The sequence below is a fragment of the Asterias amurensis genome, chromosome 19 (genome assembly GCF_032118995.1).
Source record: "Asterias amurensis chromosome 19, ASM3211899v1".
Classification (NCBI taxonomy): domain Eukaryota; kingdom Metazoa; phylum Echinodermata; class Asteroidea; order Forcipulatida; family Asteriidae; genus Asterias; species Asterias amurensis.
The window spans coordinates 832,723-851,885 of record NC_092666.1 but is presented as its reverse complement, the minus strand read 5'-3'; the positions used below and the strand labels follow the sequence as shown (position 1 = coordinate 851,885).

The window sequence follows — 19,163 nt, the reverse complement described above, 5'->3', positions numbered from 1 at the left end:
AAGATGACAACATCACTTTGAGAAGAGAAATAATCATGTTACCAAGGTATAACAAAACAATTGTTGTACTCTGTGATTTGGGGTCCATAGGTTTTGTACGCCCTTGGGTGGAAATGGCACCCAGCGAAGCTGAGGTTGCCATTTCCCCCTCGGGTGTACAAAACGCCATGGACCCCGTCACAGCGTACAAAAATTGTATACTGTTGAGTTTGGTTCATTCTCAACAACATTGCACCTTTTAATCTGTTCATCAATACCGATAGGTGACCAACCAGATGGTAACAGCTTGTAAGAACTACATCACTAATGATGGCATGTTTCGCATATGGGATCAACCCTATGAAGAGCTACTCAGTAAGCTCCATGCTGCAACCAGACTGTACAAGGAATATCAGAAATGCTTCCATAAAACCAAGAAGAAGATTGACGAGATACCAGGAGCCAGATCATTTGACTTCTCAGAGATGTATATCTTTGGGAAGTTTGATGCTTTCTGTAAGCGCATAGATAAGGTAAGAAACTTTATGTTTTATTACTGGTTCTATTGCGCATCACTTGGACATTATACAGTGAAGTTGAAATCTACATTCCAAAACACCGAAGACAGTTTATCCATTCTGATTGGTCAAGAGGGCATCACGTGGGGGTGTTTGAACGGATGATATAACACCAGTAAAAAGTGTTGAAACATGCACCTGTGCTTATAAGACAGTTTCTTCATTCCTATTGGTCGAGAGCACCGGCTGGAACAGTTGTGCCACATCACGCGATACGCGTGACGCACACAGCAATCTCCTTATAAGGAGTTGTTTACCTGAGGGCCTTACCATTTCATAGCTGGAGTGGTGTTGTGTTGAAAGAAATCATTGAACAATTATAATTTTTGCATTTATTTTACTTTTTGACCAAAAAGTGTTGATGTTTTTCGACCGAAAAGGTATTTATGAATGGGAATCAAAGTCTGTTGAATTGGTTTTCAACTAGTAGGATAAACCTGCCGAGGCCTGGTTCTTGATAATTTACCTCAACTTCGTCTCAGTAAAATTATCAAGATCCAGACCACGACGGGTTTAAACCACTAGTTGAAAACCTCTTCACCACACATTGATTCCCTTATTCATAAATACCTGGAACAGTTTCTCCATTTTGATTGGTTGAGATGACATCACAAGTGGGTGTTTAAACGGATGATATAACCACAGCCAGAAGTGTTTAAGCACAGTTTAGCCTATGTTTTGCCACTGAATCAGCATAAGGAGTATACAACTTGGATTTCTGACGTTATAACCTTGTTCATCACTTTGTATTTTAACCAAGCAAATACTGAATTTATTCTCGAAAGTTGGAGGGTTCTGAAGCTTCATGAAATTTAGGGTAGTAACTACATGCCAATTGACTCGTGTTTTATTTTGCAGATTGTGGAAATGCTGTGTACTATTGATACTTACAGTGTTTTGACAACTTCTCGTATCGAGGGCATTGAACCAATGGCAAACAAGTTTCAGAATATCTACAGTGGTGTCAAGAAGAAGCCTTATGATGTACTGGATCACCGTAAGGTTGACTTTGACAATGATTTTGAAGACTTCAAGAAGAACATCTTTGATTTGCAGGTAGGTCAGAAATGAGCAGAGGGAGGGTCAATAACCTTGGGTCAGATTATAGACCGTATTGAGTATGACGTCACCATTCAAATATCTGCCCTACAACATGGCGTCTGTGGGGATGTGTGTGCGTGCATGTACCGTAAAAATCAGACCAGGAATGCTGCATGCTTCATTGATGTACGCGTTTGGACGCGCATACGGTTTACCCTACAAGATGGCGACTTTCATAGCAAATAAAGGGGTTATTCATTACGGTCTATAGAAGTGGCAAAGAAACAAGTACTTTAGAGTGGTAATGAGCCATGCATGGTGTCGTACAATGGTGAGCCTTTTAAGTAACTAATGAATGTATGGAGGTAGTGAAGGGGGTGGGTGGAAGGAGGGTTCATTGCCATATTTTACAAAAGGTTTCTCTGGTTATCCTTTCCTTTTTTGGAATGGGTCAAGCAATGATCCTAAATGAAAAACCAGCTTATTATTCAGCAATGTCTTAATTGAGTTGTAATATATCAACACTAGAGGGCGCTATTCCCACAACCCTTGTTGCCAAGTCATAAGTTACTCACAGATGAATAAAACGTGTATCTGGAAGTTATAGAACATGTGACCTTTGTTTACAATAAGTGTGACCTTGTACAATATTTGGGTATTCTGGCAGGCAAGATACTGCACTGGTCATATGGGAAAGTTGACATTTTGTGTCATAGTTTCCACATCAATCCAAGAGTTATGAAGGTAAAAGCTGGACAAGTTTTGAGATGTGCCCCTTTCATCATATCCAAATGCTAAGAATTTGACAGTGCAATCTCCATAAAATGTAAGATTTTGTGTTTTCTTCCATAAGGCTGTGTACAAATCGTGCCTGCAGGAAGTCCAGGCTCTGAGGCTCTTTTGCACAGGTCACATCGTCTATACTCTGTGAAGATATCCACTCATTTCATGAGTGTCTTTATGATCATACTTTATAATACATACAGCTATTTTACATAAAGGGCCTGTATCAGTATCAAGCTCATGGTGCCTGAGCTCAATGTACTGGGGCAAGCCTGTTCTCTTCATGATAAGTGTAGTACATCATTCATAGTGCTAACACATGAGAACTGGAAGAATGGAAGTGGATTGTAATCTGACATTCATTATTAAGCCCCTTTATACTGGAAACACCAGGGAAGCCCCTTTTTATAATATTCAAATGTTTTATTTTGTTGCCGTAGTATGCATTTCTAGAATTTGTGGACAACAGTTTTGACCGAATAACTGCTACTACTCAATCCTTGGCCCTGCTCTCTAGGTAAGTATATTAAGACCTTGTGATGACATTGAATGTAAATGTACATCTAGTCCTACTGTAAGAGCACAATATACCTATCACCACTTAAAGCTGCACTTAAAGCTCTTTGTTATTTGATTGGTGGAACATGCATAATCTGTCATACTTTATTTTGCCCTGTAAACTGTTCGTCATTTAAAAATTTAATATAGGAGTCCTTTGATAAATATAGGACGCTTGGAAGTTTCGCAGCTGCACTTCATTCATACTAATGAATTTTACATTGTATTAGTTGCTTTACTTTTAAACCCATACTAAGTGGCCTATAATAGATCAATCAGGCTGGTTTTTTTGGCAGTCAAGGCAGAGAGGCAATCTTTGATGGCTCATTAAAGGCAGTGGACACTATTGGTAATTGTCAAAGACTAGCCTTCACAGTTTGTGTATCTCAACATATGCATAAATAAACAAATCTGTGAAAATTTGAGCTCAATCGGTCATCGAACTTGCGAGATAATATCGAAAGAAAAAAAGCACCATTGTCACACGAAGTTGTGTGCGTTTAGATGGTTGATTTCGAGACCTCAAGTTCTAAATCTGAGGTCTCGAAATCAAATTCGTGGAAAATTACTTCTTTCTTGAAAACTATGGCACTTCAGAGGGAGCCGTTTCTCACAATGTTTTATACCATCAACCTCGCCCATTACTCGTCACCATGAAAGGTTTTATGCTGGTAATTATTTTGAGTAATTACCAATAGTGTCCACTGCCTTTAAGCATTGAAATGTTTGTTAAAATGTGTAGTCCTTGATACTAAAAATGGATTACAGACCATCATTTGAGGAAATAGGTCAGGTGGGTTTTTGGACGTTCAAAGCCAAAAATCATGGAGTAGAATACATTTAAACTTTGTTTGTCTGTACCATAGGAAATATATGGTGGGTGCTACATTTAGTTGAGAAATACTTGTTGGAATTAAAATTAAAAATTCTGGCTAAAATTTGAACTGATATCAATAATGGATCTTGCAAACAATGTATTTTTTAACTTCCCAAGATTAACAGGCTTATGAGTAGTATCAAATTTTCAAATTTCAAATGCCCCAGGCGCCCCCCACCCTGACCCCCTTAGTTACGCCACTGATTCCATGTCCATATAATGAATGTCTGTACCATTAAGATGGGTGTAAAGACTCATGATTAACCAATGCATGGTTGTGGGCCTTATTGAGGTCTTCTGAACCTTTTTACGCAATCAAATTTGCAACTTCCCATAATGAAAATAACCATGACAACAGCTATAAAGGTTTTCATGATGAAGGTAAGTTTGAAAAGTTGTCAGATGTATGAGTAATCTTTACTTGGTGTTGATCTTTAACTGAGTATGAGTTATAAATACAGCCTTACTCGTCTGGTGAGGTATCAAGCACGCACTGATGTGGCCACAGCGAGGACCGCATTTCGTTTTAAGCATTTATTAACCACTTTGTCATGTTTACAAGCAATTAAGTATAGTGCAGCCTGTCCAGTTAAGGTATTGCATTATTTAAGGGTTTGCATAAATTGCGGTATTAAGGTATTGTATAAGTTGCTTTTAATGTTGTCCATACGTGTAATAGTCTGAGGTAATTTTTAGAGTGAAGGCAATTATATTTGAAGCAGCTAATTGCACATGATTTCTAGCATCCCTAAATAATGCATACATAGTTGAAGGTCTCAACTTGTAAAGCATTTATTAACCACTTTGTCGATGTTTACAAGCAATTAAGTATAGTGCAGCCTGTCCAATTAAGATATTGCATTATTTATGGGTTTGCATAAATTGCGGTATTAAGGTTTTTTTATAAATTGCTTTTAATTTTGTCCATTGTATATTGTAATTGCTCATCAGAGAGCATCAAACAGCATAATGTGGTATCAAGGGCATATTGCATTAGCTAATTGCACATTGTTTCTAGAAACCCTAAATAATGCATAATGGTAGTTGAAAGTCTTAATTTGTAATGATTGTCTTAGGCTAAGTAGTCTGATGTGTTAAACCTATGCCACTGTGTAGACATACTTGTACATCTTGTGGGTGACTTGAGATTTGAAATCTTCTCTTATTTTCTAGTTCTACCCGTACTTTGTCACTCCCTTTGTAAATCTTCTCTAGGAGCTCCATTGTATGCCATGTCTATTGACCCAATTCACCTGACGTCATCTTCAGAATCTTGGATGCACCATTTTGGTGGTCAATGACACTGTGCGTTATTCAGTGAAGTGTGCATTTTAGGTGACGCGGCGTTTACACAAAAACTTATTGACTACCAAAATGGTGAGCATGGCACAGTCAATGCATGTGATGTGCGTGCAAGGGGTCAATATTGAATGTCTGTACGATAGTAATATTTACCATTCAGATGGTGGATACAAAGACATTAAATCCTACAGTTAACTTCTCCATACCCGCTTTTACAGGACTTGAGAGTGTGGTGTTCAGTTTACAGGACTTGAGAGTGTGGTGTTCAGTTTACTGGACTTGAGAGTGTGGTGTCCAGTTTACAGGACTTGAGAGTGTGGTGTTCAGTTTACAGGACTTGAGAGTGTGGTGTTCAGTTTACTGGACTTGAGAGTGTGGTGTTCAGTTTACAGGACTTGAGAGTGTGGTGTTCAGTTTACAGGACTTGAGAGTGTGGTGTTCAGTTTACAGGACTTCAAAGTGTGGTGTTCAGTTTACAGGACTTCAGAGTTTGGTGTCCAGTTTACAGGACTTCAGAGTGTGGTGTTCAGTTTACAGGACTTGAGAGTGTGGTGTTCAGTTTACAGGACTTCAGAGTGTGGTGTTCAGTTTACAGGACTTCAGAGTTTGGTGTCCAGTTTACAGGACTTCTGAGTGTGGTATTCAGTTTACAGGACTTCAGAGTGTGGTGTCCAGTTTACTGGGCTTCAGAGTGTGGTATTCAGTTTACAGGATTTCAGAGTTTGGTATTCAGTTTACAGGACTTCAGAGTGTGGTGTTCAGTTTACACAACTTGAGAGTGTGGTGTTCAGTTTACAGGACTTCAGAGTGTGGTGTTCAGTTTACAGGACTTCAGAGTGTTGTGTTCAGTTTACAGGACTTTATTCAGTTTACAGGACTTCAGAGTGTGGTGTTCAGTTTACATGACTTCTGAGTGTGGTATTCAGTTTACAGGACTTCAGAGTGTGGTGTTCAGTTTACTGGACTTCAGAGTGTTGTGTTCAGTTTACAGGACTTCAGAGTGTGGTGTTTAGTTTACAGGACTTCAGAGTGTGGTGGTCAGTTTACAGGACTTCAAATTGTTTTCATTAAGAGCAGTTCTTCATGGATTATAGGCCATCTTTCCAGGGTCCCCATCATACATTTTGATCCAATTCCACTGGACTCAATGGTAGTATTGGCCATTAGGATGTGCTGAAAAAACAGTTGTTAAACCACCTTGCACCTTAACGACGCTGTACACAGCTTGCACCACTCTAGCGATCATTGTCCTGGTCGTTGGTGCTGTAAAGGACTATGGCCATTATGATGCGCCTTTGCTGAGCTCTCTGCACGAACCAACATGAAGAGTAATATTTGATACAGCAAACCCATCATATCTGGCCCAAGCTGTGTTTTTGTCCCAATCAGTGATAAATGCCATTGTCTTGACTCAGTAAGGTCACCTACATAGGATGTTATTACCCAGCCAGAACTCAGCTATATACATGACTCTGTTGCAGACAGTCTGACTAAAATAATTGTTCAAAGGTTTTATTGAATCAATTGTGAAGTATAGATGATGTGACCTATGTTTACATTTAAACCGCCCTCTGTTGAAAAAAACACTGTATACGTCATGTTCCGCCGGGCAAAAAGACTCGTAGTCATGGTAAGATTGCATACACTTTCTAGCTGGCTGCCAAAACACAAAGGTTTTGCCCGGCGATATGCGCGCTAATCATGTTATGGTTTTTGAGTGACGTCAGAGGTCACATCGTCTATAGGCATGGTATTCATTGTAAAAGTGTTGATTAGTTTGAGTCTGGAACCTCACTGATAATAATGTTAATTTACCAAATGAGAAGTTGATGTTTGGTTGGAGTTTTAGAATGAATCTCAATTCAGGACTTGGAGCATCCTTCATTGTGAGCGTGTACATCTTCATTATTTAGTCCAAACTTCTTCAAGAGTCTTGGTTAGTATTCTAAGACCCACACTAAGAACTGAGACATAACTTTGAAGACATGAGTCTGAGTCATTAGTTTGCAATACAAACAAAACAAGATTCCAATCTACAAAACTTGATCACAACTCAATACTTCCTGTCTTTGGTTTATTCAGTGTTAACAAACAATCCTGACATAGATGCTGAAACTAATTTAACCCTCCGACTGTTGGTGATATTATCCAGTGATAAATAATGATTCAACTGCAAAGATTGTATACAGGAGCACTGCTGAGCAAACGCCTAACTGTGTACATTTGTACTGTATACTTTCATTACAAAGTATCACCATGATATCATATTGCTAGCTGGTGTAGTTTATCTATCATCCATAAATACCTCAGACAGTTTCTCTATTCCTATTGATAGATAACGCATCACGTTTGGGTGTTTAAACGGTTGATAAAGACCAGCTAAAGCTGTTCATAACCGGTTGTTTTTCGAGTATGTTTAGATGCATACTACGCGCACGAATGCATATTCAAAAACTGTCTCAGTCATAAAAATGCAACACACATACAGAGCTCAAGTATAAACGGACAAGTTTTACAGAGTTTCTTACTTTATTACGCCTTTTAATAAAAGAGTAATAAAAGAGTATTGATTCATTCTTAAATTGCCATTTAAAACCTTGCAGGGTCTTTACGTTCCGATAAAGGCCTGAGCCTTATGACCCTGCCAGTTTAAAACGGCAGTTTAAAAACTCCGATTTCGTCATTACCATTTTATTCGCTTATTCAAAACCAAAGTGGATTATACTGAATGGTTTAATAGTAGGAAGGTTAACATTGTAATCAGTTCTAGTTATATCCTTGATACTTCAATTGGTCTTGACATAAAATATTCAAATATTCACATAGATGGCAATAATCAATGTTTGTTGATGGTGAAATTGAACAGCACCCAGAAGCTTGTTCTAGTTTGTAATGGCATATTATCTCATGATTGACAGTGAAGCATTTTAGTAATGTCTGTAGATTATTCAAACTGCACAAAACTCAAAGCTTCTTTTTTCCATCTTACATGAACATCCATTCAGATTTATGATAAAATTAAATCTTCTAACTATTAAAACACAATATTTTTTTTTTTAAGAAAAGAAAATGGTATCCCCAATGACATTGTTAAATGTTTTCTTGCCTAAAACCTCCATGTGTTTAAATAATTATCCAAACACCATTCTGTTGTAGTCCTCATCCGTAGTTATAAGTAACACAAAGCACATCCAGTTATTATGGCTAAACACTAAGATCATTAAAATAATTTTCAGATTGTACAACTTTTCAGTATTCTAATTAAGAGTAATGATCATCATTAAAACGTGTAGAATTCAAAACAGAAACTAAAAATTTGAAAAAAGCTGAAAATACTGATACATTTTAGTCTATACATTTCATTTTTTGTAATTTTTGTAATAATTAACACACAAGGTCCCTAATTATCTGGAAAGATAACTTACAAGGGACAAAAACACATTCATAAAAACCCATCTTTCAGAATAAAAAAAAAAAATTAACGTTCCAATTATCAACCAACTATTTAATCAGTACTAATTTAAAACCTCAAATGTGTTCTGATTCAGAATCAACTTTAAATCATTTATTTCATACCTGTTTGTTTACTAGATCTTTAATTTATTTTGGGGTTGATTCTATCTTTGTTGTCAGTTTCCCTTGTGGTTTTAAAACTTTATATTGATATAAAGGGGTCAATATTGAATGTCTGTACGATAGTAATATTTACCATTCAGATGGTGGATACAAAGACATTAAATCCTACAGTTAACTTCTCCATACCCGCTTTTACAGGACTTGGAGAGTGTGGTGTTCAGTTTACTGGACTTGAGAGTGTGTTGTTCAGTTTACTGGACTTCAGAGTGTGGTGTCCAGTTTACAGGACTTGAGAGTGTGGTGTTCAGTTTACAGGACTTGAGAGTGTGGTGTTGAGTTTACAGGACTTGAGAGTGTGGTGTTCAGTTTACAGGACTTGAGAGTGTGGTGTTCAGTTTACAGGACTTGAGAGTGTGGTGTTGAGTTTACAGGACTTGAGAGTGTGGTGTTCAGTTTACAGGACTTGAGAGTGTGGTGTTCAGTTTACAGGACTTGAGAGTGTGGTGTTCAGTTTACAGGACTTCAGAGTGTGGTGTTCAGTTTACAGGACTTCAGAGTTTGGTGTCCAGTTTACAGGACTTCTGAGTGTGGTATTCAGTTTACAGGACTTCAGAGTGTGGTGTCCAGTTTACTGGGCTTCAGAGTGTGGTATTCAGTTTACAGGATTTCAGAGTGTGGTGTTCAGTTTACAGGACTTCAGAGTGTGGTGTTCAGTTTACAGGACTTCAGAGTGTGGTGTTCAGTTTACATGACTTCAGAGTGTGGTGTTCAGTTTACAGGACTTGAGAGTTTGGTGTTCAGTTTACAGGACTTGAGAGTGTGGTGTTCAGTTTACAGGACTTCAGAGTGTGATGTTCAGTTTACACGACTTTAGAGTGTGGTGTTTTTTTATTTTGACATTTAGATTTTTCAAAAGTTTATGGAGTTAATGGAATAACAAAGGTCGTTGTTTCGAATCCCACCCGAGTAATTTATGCCTGTGATTTTTTTTTTACAGAACTCGGGTAAGTACTGAGTATTTCCCGATGCAATATTAAATACAAGTTAATGTTTAAAAGCATTAACTTGTGACTATGCAGTAATTTTTACACTCGCATGTAACTCACGAATGTCGCACTCGTCACTATAAAAGATTGATTTTTTGTTTAATACAGATTTGAGCGTCTTAACATCCCTCAACTGAACATTGAAGATAAGTATACAGCTATTCTACAGCATTATGGCACAGAACTCGAAGGTATCAAGAAGGTAAGAATTTGTACTCTCAAAATTTTGAATATTTTGGGGCAAAACTATTATTGGAACAGTAAGCAGGCTTGCAGGGGTGACTTTATTAATGTGGTTGACGTTTCTAGGGGTTGAGATAATAATAATAACAATAATAATTTATTGATTTTATATTGTGCTCTCTCCAGGTCCAGCCTGTTCTAGGGAGCCTAACAGAACATTACATGCATTAAGTGAACAGATTTAAGAAAATTACACCAGTAAAAAATATAAGCAAAATAGATATAAAACTTTACAGGCAAAAAAGGTGCATGAACACCATAAAACAATAAAGGCTGTAAAAACAATGCGACTTTGGTACAAGAAAGCATTTAAAAAGTTCACAATTAAATATAAACCATAAAAGTAAAAAACCAACAGATACAAAACTCACTACACATTACCGAAGGCTTCCTTAAAAAGAAAAGTTTTTAGTTGAGATTTTAAAAGACTTTGTGATGATTGATTTCCAATTTTATGAATATGTGTGTTTCTATGTTACAGCTGTACATGAAGCATAAGGATGATCCACCAATCCCTAGAGATATGCCTCCTGTAGCTGGTAAGATCTCTTGGGCAAGACAGCTTTTCAGACGTATACAAGAACCAATGGAAATATTCAAGGTAATACCGTCCAAATTTAATAACAAATAAACACAGTACTACATCTGTGAAGTGTTACAATTACCTCAGTAATTGTGTTCTGAAGGCATTTCTTATAAGTAACCAGTATACAAATAATGAGTAATAATTAAAAAAATATTTTTTATAGAATATCCATGGCTTGTTGAAAACTCCAGATGCACGCAAGGTAATACGTAACTACAATCGAATGGCTGCTGTACTAATTGAGTTTGAGATACTGTACCACAGAGCATGGATGAAACAGGTTGATGCAGTCAAGTCAGGTAAAACATGGCAGTTCCATAATCATTGGTATATAATCTGATGAATACGCCTAGTGTTTGAACCAAAACATTGGCCAGGTTGCTTGCAGTGAAAATAAAACCTGAGTCTAATGGGTGTTTCATCAGGGGGCAGTAAAACAACTATATGCTTTATGCATACTGAAAACAAATGTGCATCCGCCATTTTTACTGTAACTGGAGTTAAGTTTTGTGAAAAGGTTCACAAAACTATTAAATAAGAAATAATATTTAATATAAAAAAGGGAAACAATACTTTTGAAAACATTGTAATATTACCAATGTTACAAATACTTCTGCCATTAAAATAAACAAAACATTCGGATAGTGCTGATCACATATTTAAATGCTATACTCTCAATTGTTATCAGAACTATCTTATAAAGAGACTTGTGCATTTTCTATTCACAATTTGCAACACAGGTTTAAATTTTTTGAGTTGTTGCACTTATTTGTTCACTTTTAATAGCTGTAGCTGTATTTCATCTTTTTTGTTTAACCCCATATTATTGACAAATTTACCCAGTTAGTTTCCCTTGTGATTTATAACTTGGAATATTCATTTTATGGCCTGACGTTTCGACCCTAGTAGAGTCATTCTCATAGTCTTTCTTTTAGCCTTCGAGAAAAACTCTGCTAGGGTCGAAATGTCAGGCCATTCGGAGGTATTTTTTTGCAGCAATATAATAATAAACACATTTTGTATGTAGCACACAACAGAAATGTTTCTGAGATACTTGTAGGTTGAGAGAAGCTTCTTACTGGTTAAATTGTTGGGTTTGGAAAGGGTACCAGCAGTGGCGGAAACCTGCTATTGATTGCTGTTGTTGGGTTTGGAAAGGGTACCAGCAGTGGCGGAACCCTGCTATTGATTGCTGTTGTTGTGTTTGGAAAGGGTACCAGCAGTGGCGGAACCCTGCTATTGATTGCTGTTGTTGGGTTTGGAAAGGGTACCAGCAGTGGCGGAACCCTGCTATTGATTGCTGTTGTTGGGTTTGGAAAGGGTACCAGCAGTGGCGGAACCCTGCTATTGATTGCTGTTGTTGGGTTTGGAAAGGGTACCAGCAGTGGCGGAACCCTGCTATTGATTGCTGTTGTTGGGTTTGGAAAGGGTACCAGCAGTGGCGGAACCCTGCTATTGATTGCTGTTTTTGGGTTTGGAAAGGGTACCAGCAGTGGCGGAACCCTGCTATTGATTGCTGTTGTTGGGTTTGGAAAGGGTACCAGCAGTGGCGGAACCCTGCTATTGATTGCTGCTGTTGGGTTTTGAAAGGGTACCACAGCAGTGGCGGAACCCTGCTATTGATTGCTGTTGTTGGGTTTGGAAAGGGTACCAGCAGTGGCGGAACCCTGCTATTGATTGCTGTTGTTGGGTTTGGAAAGGGTACCAGCAGTGGCGGAACCCTGCTATTGATTGCTGTGTGATACCCTATCATAAATCATGGTTGTCGACAAAATGAAGATTTGATTCCTTGGTAGATATTGGTGCTAGTATTAATGTTTTGGGTTTTTTTTTTTTTCCGCAGGCCTACAGGCAACCCTGCTCATCCGTCATCCAGAAACGAAGCAACTCCTTGTCAACTTTGACCCTTTGCTATACCAGGTTATGCGTGAATCTGAGTGCATGCGTAAACATGACTTGGAGATTCCAGAGGCTGCTCATGTTATATGCTTGGGACAGGAGCAACTCAAGGAAAACTATAATACGCTCAAGGTAAACCTACATCTACTAACTACCATTATTGTAGTACTTGTGTCCTCTTTAAAATATTATAAGAAATGATGAAGCATTTATGAATAGGAGTACAAAATAAATTGTATGCCACTTCGAATTGACCAACCTGTCAGGGAGGTTGAATTACAGTTTTCATCAGAAATTCTGTATAAAAAAAACAAAAAACAATTACACTAAAGGTGAATTCATATTCACTTGGCTTTAAATAAGGGAATAAAAGGGTAGCGGCGAGTTCTTAAACTGCCGTGTAAAACCGGCAGGGTCTTGGCCGTGCGATAAAGGCGTGCGATAACGAGTCACTACTCTTTTATTCCCATTCATAAAATGCCTTTTTGGTTAAAAGGCGTAATTAAGTATGAAACTCTGTAAAACTTATACGTTTTCCGACATCCTTGAGCTCTGTATGTGTATTGCATTTTTATGACTGAGACAGTTTTGGGATATGCATTCGTGGGCATAGTAGTATGCATCTATCCGAAAACAACCGGTTATAAACAGCTCCAGCTGGTCATTATCAACCGTAAAAAAAAAAAAACGTGACGCGCTCTCCACCAATAGGAATAGCGAAACTGTCTGAGGTATTTATGAATGTTTTGTTGTTCATATTATACATGAATGTTTATGAGTGCAATGGTAAGAATATTTTCATGAATTGAAAGATGGAATGTTCAATTCAACAAGATGTAGAATGGAACATATCATCCTCCAACGAATGAAAATATTCTTCTTGTTGCACGAATGAAAAACATCCATTTTTTGTTTTATATAACATCCAACTAGATCTTTGTCATTTGATTCAGACTAACACTCTACTATAAAGGACAGTAACAAATAAAGTGTAGTCCCTACAAGAATGCTTTCCCAAGGGCATTTAATCGAGTAGTCACTTTAGTCAATGGAGGGCGGGCGAGCGTGCAATCGGATGGAAAAAAAAATGCATAGTGAATTGATCGAAAAATGCACGGTGAATGACTTGGCGTGCAATAGTACGTTTATTTGCTACCACGTGACAGACAATCCTTCAACTAAATGGCAAGGATCTGCTTGGGTGTTGTATAGTATACAAATATTGACTGCTTCGAGTGCTATGTTTAAAACTACGACTCCCGAGGTGATCCCCGGAGCGTTCTATTTTCCCGAGTTAAAGCAGTCAATATTTGTTTTATAACACCCCAACAGACTTTTTATCATCTTCGTACACGTAACGTACGTACGCGCGTTTCAGATACACAGATGCACAACTGATTGGGTTCGAGGTGGGTAAAATGACGCCTGGGTACTGCACGCTGTGTGATAGTCGTCGGACTATCACACAGCAAACGATGCACTATCACACGGCAATTGATGCACTATCACACGGCAAGATGCACTATCACACGGCCGCCGTCTAGTAAAACTAAGACATATCATGTGACGCGCTCTAAACCAATAAAAAGGCAGAATATTTATAAGGGGTGTAATGATATGCACTAACACATTTTAGAAGTAAAGTCAATGAAAATTGTAAAGCTCATCTTCAACTTAGTTTTGAATTTTTTATAGAATGAGTAGTGTAACTTGGTGATATCTTAACATTTTGTAAATGTTTTGAAATGTTTTAGTTATTGCTTGATGAGAATGCTGCAGTAAGAGATAAGATCCCAGTGATTTTCCAGCCTTTGATGATGGCTCATACCAGGAAGGTAGACCTAGCTATTATACCAGGCCTTACTCTGCTTTGCTGGACATCACTCAACCTACAGAATTACTTCAGGAGTATTAGATCTGCCCTTGGAGATCTGGACCTCATAATCAAGGAGGTATGTTGATGGATAATTTTTACAGTTTCCCCTAGAGCTAAAAAAACCACCTTTTATTCATGTTCAGACAAAATTGTTTTAGTAACTTGTTTTATTTACAAAATGTTTCGCCGTTTATTTGAAGAGGAAAGCACTTGAAACATTTAACAGAAGAATTGCTTCTTAGGAAATAACTGTGAGGACCCAGCCCTCGCTGGTGTAGGCCGGGTTTACCCATATCCGCCTAAGCGTTTATTTACAAAAAAGGCTGTATTTGCCTAAGCGCCTGTACATACACTTATTGTTTATTCGTACATCGGGAAACATTTATCAACAAAATAATTTAATCATTGACAGAAACATTTTGTATAGACTGTGCAAGTCTCGCGAGAAATTGAACTTCCGGGACCATTGTGGTCCCAACCTAATGGAGTTTTACGTTGGGGAGATTTTGTTCTGTCAATAATTTTAGTTTAACATAAGTTATGACTCTAAAAAGTGAATATGTTCTTGGGAATGTAAAAATAAGTGATTAAAAACAGAAAAGTAAAATCAATTCAACAAATTAACGAAGAAAACTAAAGAAAAAAACTTGACCTCCAGTTTCCGGTTTACTCTAAACAATTAAGAATATTATCCAATTGACGTTCCCATTATCGCTGAACCTGTGTGATGATCGCACCAATTGGACGTGATTCACAAACGGGGTTTGTTAGAAAAACCATCCAGGTCGATGTCGAACAGCGATCCTCGTCCCGATAAATGTATAATATTTAGGTTAATTTAAACAAAACAATTATTATGTACCCGAATTAAAATAATAATTATACAAAAAGTACGTTAAAAATAATAATCTTTAAGAATTTTTTAACAAATAACAATTTCAATACAATTTGGTTTTGTACAAAAATATACTTTTTTTCGAATTAAGTTCTCGTTTTCGCTACGTGCGAGACTTGCACAGTCTATTATACCTTTGGAAAGAGTACGAAATTCTCTTTATTGATGTCAAAGTGAACTTAATAAAACAAGTTCAATGCAGCTACTCTTTAAGACCGATCCCAATTTCTTTTCTTGGTGATTGCATACAGGTGAATGACATCCGAGAGGCCAGGATTGAGTTCCTGTTAGAAGAGATAGGTGATACAATGCTGTGTGATCTACCTAGTGATAAACCATGGAATGTAGACCAGTTCACCACTAAAACACAGGTATTTACAAAGTGCATCACTTTACTTATAAGAATGACATAAATCTTCTCCTATGCTTATTTAACTGTGTCAACAAAATTCTCCTTTGATTCTGTTCCTGTTAATAATAATATTGGTCCAGTAAAGGTTTTGAGCTACAAGGCCGACTTTCTTGTGTTCCTCCTAGATTCGAGCCCTGCCTTTTCTTTGTATGTGAAATCTGAAATTGCCTTATGACCTATTTTATGAAAGGTTAAAGGAACACGTTGCCTTGGATTGGACGTGTTGGTCTTTGAAAAGCGTTTGTAACCGTTTGTTATAAAATGCATATGACTGGAAAGAGGTTTTTAAAGTAGAATACAATGATCCACACAAATTTGCCTCGAAATTGTGTGGGTTTCCTTTTACTTTGCGAATTAACACGGTCAGCCATTTATGGGAGTCAAAAATTTGACTCCCATAAATGGCCGACCGTGTTAGTCGACGAGGTAAGAGGAAAACCGTGCAATTTCGAGGCATGTTTGTGTGAATCATTGTATTTCAAAGACCAACTCGGCCGATCCAAGGCAACGTGTTTCTTTAATATTTCAGTTTTAGGCCTTTTTTCATGTTGTGTTTTGTTGGCTATTAGTACTACTCGTGGCATGAACAGTATTGCCTAATATTTTGAAGAAAGCTTTGTGTTGTTTTTCTAACTTCCTTGTTTCTTACATAATAAATCATCACATTAAGCCAGCTGACAGATGCCAGGAGAACTTTTGTCATATTGACAATGATCCAAGGTGGTTGAATATTGGCTGAAACCATGATGGATATAATACTAAACGGAATATAACCAATCATTAGCAATGACGTTATGATGAAGATTGTTGTGAAGGAACGTCTGCTAGGTGTCAGTGGTTTCTCTGCTATGGGATTCTGTTGTGCTGCAATGCGGACAGCATGCTTGCTTGCTATTTTAAGAATTTTAATGTACATAGCAATAAGTACCACAAACATGAGAATTCCACTTGTAAAAGTCAAAAGATATGTAGTTAAATTGTTTTCTCCAATCAGACATATTTGGAGGATTGGATTGAATTGAGTATGGTTGAGTTCCAGTAGTAAAAAGCTGAATGCATAAAGAGTAGTCAGTGCTGCTATACTGAAGCTGATGATCTTGGCTCTCCATCCTGTCACCAAAGAAACATATCTTAATGGATGTACTACAGCCGTGTAACGATCAAATGTTATCAAAACAGCCGACGACATGTTCATAAGTAAACCTTGTCTGATAACCAATGCTTGGACGTAACAAAATGCTCCAAATGGCCAAGCACCACCAGCAATAGCGACGCCTATCATTGGAAGGTAGTAAAAGACTCCCAAGTTAAAGTCACCAATTGTCATACATGTTAAGAACACCTTGGTAGACTCATGGATTCCCTTGACTTTAGGAAGTATTATCAGACATACTGCATTTAGAAGCAATACAAGTAATGTTGTAATTGTCCAAATACCGGCGTTGATTACTTTCACCACTATGTCCACTTCTCTTTCTGTGTTGTTCATCTTGAGTAGAGTAAAAGACACACTCTGATGCTGCATTTCCAATCCTGTTTTCCCAACTCAGTTGCATTGCCTTGCCTCAGAACTTCATATAAATAAAAAGTTGTATTCCAGTGTCCAGTCAAACCAATGCCTCCTATTCATGGAAATGGTTGCTTTTAGAATGTGAGATAGAGTTGATTATCAATACAGTCAGATTGTCTCAGCTACAATCACAACCCGATGTGCATTGATTGAAGTTATCAGGTATATCATGCGATGCCTGTCCCACCTTGGCATCCAAGCAATTAAGTCCAAAAACTTATTGTTCAGTAGAAAGGTAGGATATGTTAAGATTTATCACGAGGGTCTATCCAAAGGTTGATAATTACCTAACATGGATTTTCCTTGAGCCGCGAGTCGACTTTTGTTGTAGTTGCAACAGAATGGCTGTGTATAAATTTGTGATGTCCTGCGAGCTGGGATAGATCATTTTGTTGAATCTCGTAATTAAGCTCCTCATGTATGGTGGTTAATGCCTCTCTATTCACTCTGACAAACCCCTTGTGCTTTGCATAATGGTCTTGTCAATATTAATAATGTATATTGTGCCTCTATAATATCTGGATTAACAATAATACACCGATCCATTAGGCTCCGCCCATGGCGCACTTGTGAGCATGGAGGCAGTAATGAGCAAGAACACGTGAGCCTCTCCAATGCCATTCTGCACAACTCTGCCGCGCGTGCCAAACATACGCGCACGCATGTCGGACTTTATAGTGTCAGACTTTTGGTTGTGCAATGGGTTGTGATTGGTCAATACGCAATAGGGCAGAGCTTAATGGATCGGTCTATTATGGGATGCACTCTTAATTAGACCTTACAGTGCGTGGTATCTGACCTAAAAATAATGTCTTTATAATTACTTCCAATGGTTTGATGTACACAGCAAAAACAAGTTTTAATATCCACCTGCTTTTGTAATTAGATGTCTTTTGTGAATAAGAAAATACAGTCCAAAAACATCAACATTGGTTTAATTCTTATCAAAACTGATACTTACGAAAATTTAAAGGGACATTTGGATCAGGCGAGTTGGTCTATGAAAAGCGTTTGAAACCGCTTTTTTTTATAATTGCAAATGGTTAGAAAGATGTTTCGGAAGTGTCGTGGCCGAGCGGTTGAAGCCATTGGACCCTTTCGGTAAAGAAAAAAAAATAAAAGTTCACAGATTTACAAATAATTTACAGGGTTTACAGAAGGTAATGGTGAAAGACTTCTCTTGAAATATTAGTCCATGAAATGCTTTACTTTTTGGGAAAACGGTAAAACAATATAAATTCTCGTTAGCGAGAATTACGGATTTATTTTGAAACACATGTCATGACACGGCGAAACGCGCAGAAACAAGAGTGGGTTTTCCCATTATTTTCTCCCGACTCCGATGACCGATTGAGCCTAAATTTTCACAGGTTTGTTGTTTTATATATAAGTTGTGATACACGAAGTGTGGGACTTGGACAATACTGTTTACCGAAAGTGTATAATGGCTTTAAGAGCACCGAATTCAAACTATGGTGGTTCTGATCAGCAGAGTGTGGGTTCGAATCCCCAGCCATGACACTTGTGTCATTAAGCAAGACACTTAACCATTGCTTCGTCCTTCGGATGGGACGTAAAGCCGTTGGTCCCATGTGTTGTGTAACGCATGTAAAAGAACCCAGTGCACTTATCGAAAAGAGAAGGGGTTCGCCCCGGTGTTCCTGGCTGTGACTGCTGTATGCACCGTAGCACCTTGTAAACCCTTCTAAGGTGCTAAATAATTGGGTCTCAGAATTCATCACTTCAATAACCTATCTTTCTGAGAGTTTGTATATACTCAGCGCCTTGAGTACCTTTTTTAGTAGATGCGTGCGCTATTTCAGACTTTGATATTATTATTACAAGTAGAATATAATGATCCACACAAATATGCCTCGGAATTGCACGGTTTTCCTTCTACCCAACCTATGTTATTATTGTTACATGGGTGTTTGGTTTGGGC

At 37.8% G+C, this 19,163-nt stretch overlaps 2 protein-coding genes across 2 annotated transcripts in view; one reads left to right on the top strand and one right to left on the bottom strand.

Moving 5' to 3' along the window:
* LOC139951474 (dynein axonemal heavy chain 8-like) overlaps nt 1-19,163 on the top strand; it is a 112,739-nt gene that overhangs the window by 9,163 nt on the left and 84,413 nt on the right. Inside the window, exons 11-19 of the mRNA XM_071950386.1 lie at nt 264-512; nt 1,416-1,613; nt 2,822-2,898; nt 9,849-9,942; nt 10,465-10,584; nt 10,733-10,868; nt 12,413-12,600; nt 14,223-14,420; nt 15,491-15,610. Of these exons, the coding sequence (XP_071806487.1) occupies nt 264-512; nt 1,416-1,613; nt 2,822-2,898; nt 9,849-9,942; nt 10,465-10,584; nt 10,733-10,868; nt 12,413-12,600; nt 14,223-14,420; nt 15,491-15,610 (1,380 nt within the window). The remainder of the gene's footprint in view (nt 1-263; nt 513-1,415; nt 1,614-2,821; nt 2,899-9,848; nt 9,943-10,464; nt 10,585-10,732; nt 10,869-12,412; nt 12,601-14,222; nt 14,421-15,490; nt 15,611-19,163) is intronic.
* On the bottom strand, nt 16,195-17,563 carry LOC139951475 (probable G-protein coupled receptor 21). Its single transcript, XM_071950387.1, has one exon. The coding sequence runs from the start codon at nt 17,174-17,176 to the stop codon at nt 16,223-16,225; it is 954 nt and encodes a 317-aa protein (XP_071806488.1). The 5' UTR covers nt 17,177-17,563; the 3' UTR covers nt 16,195-16,222.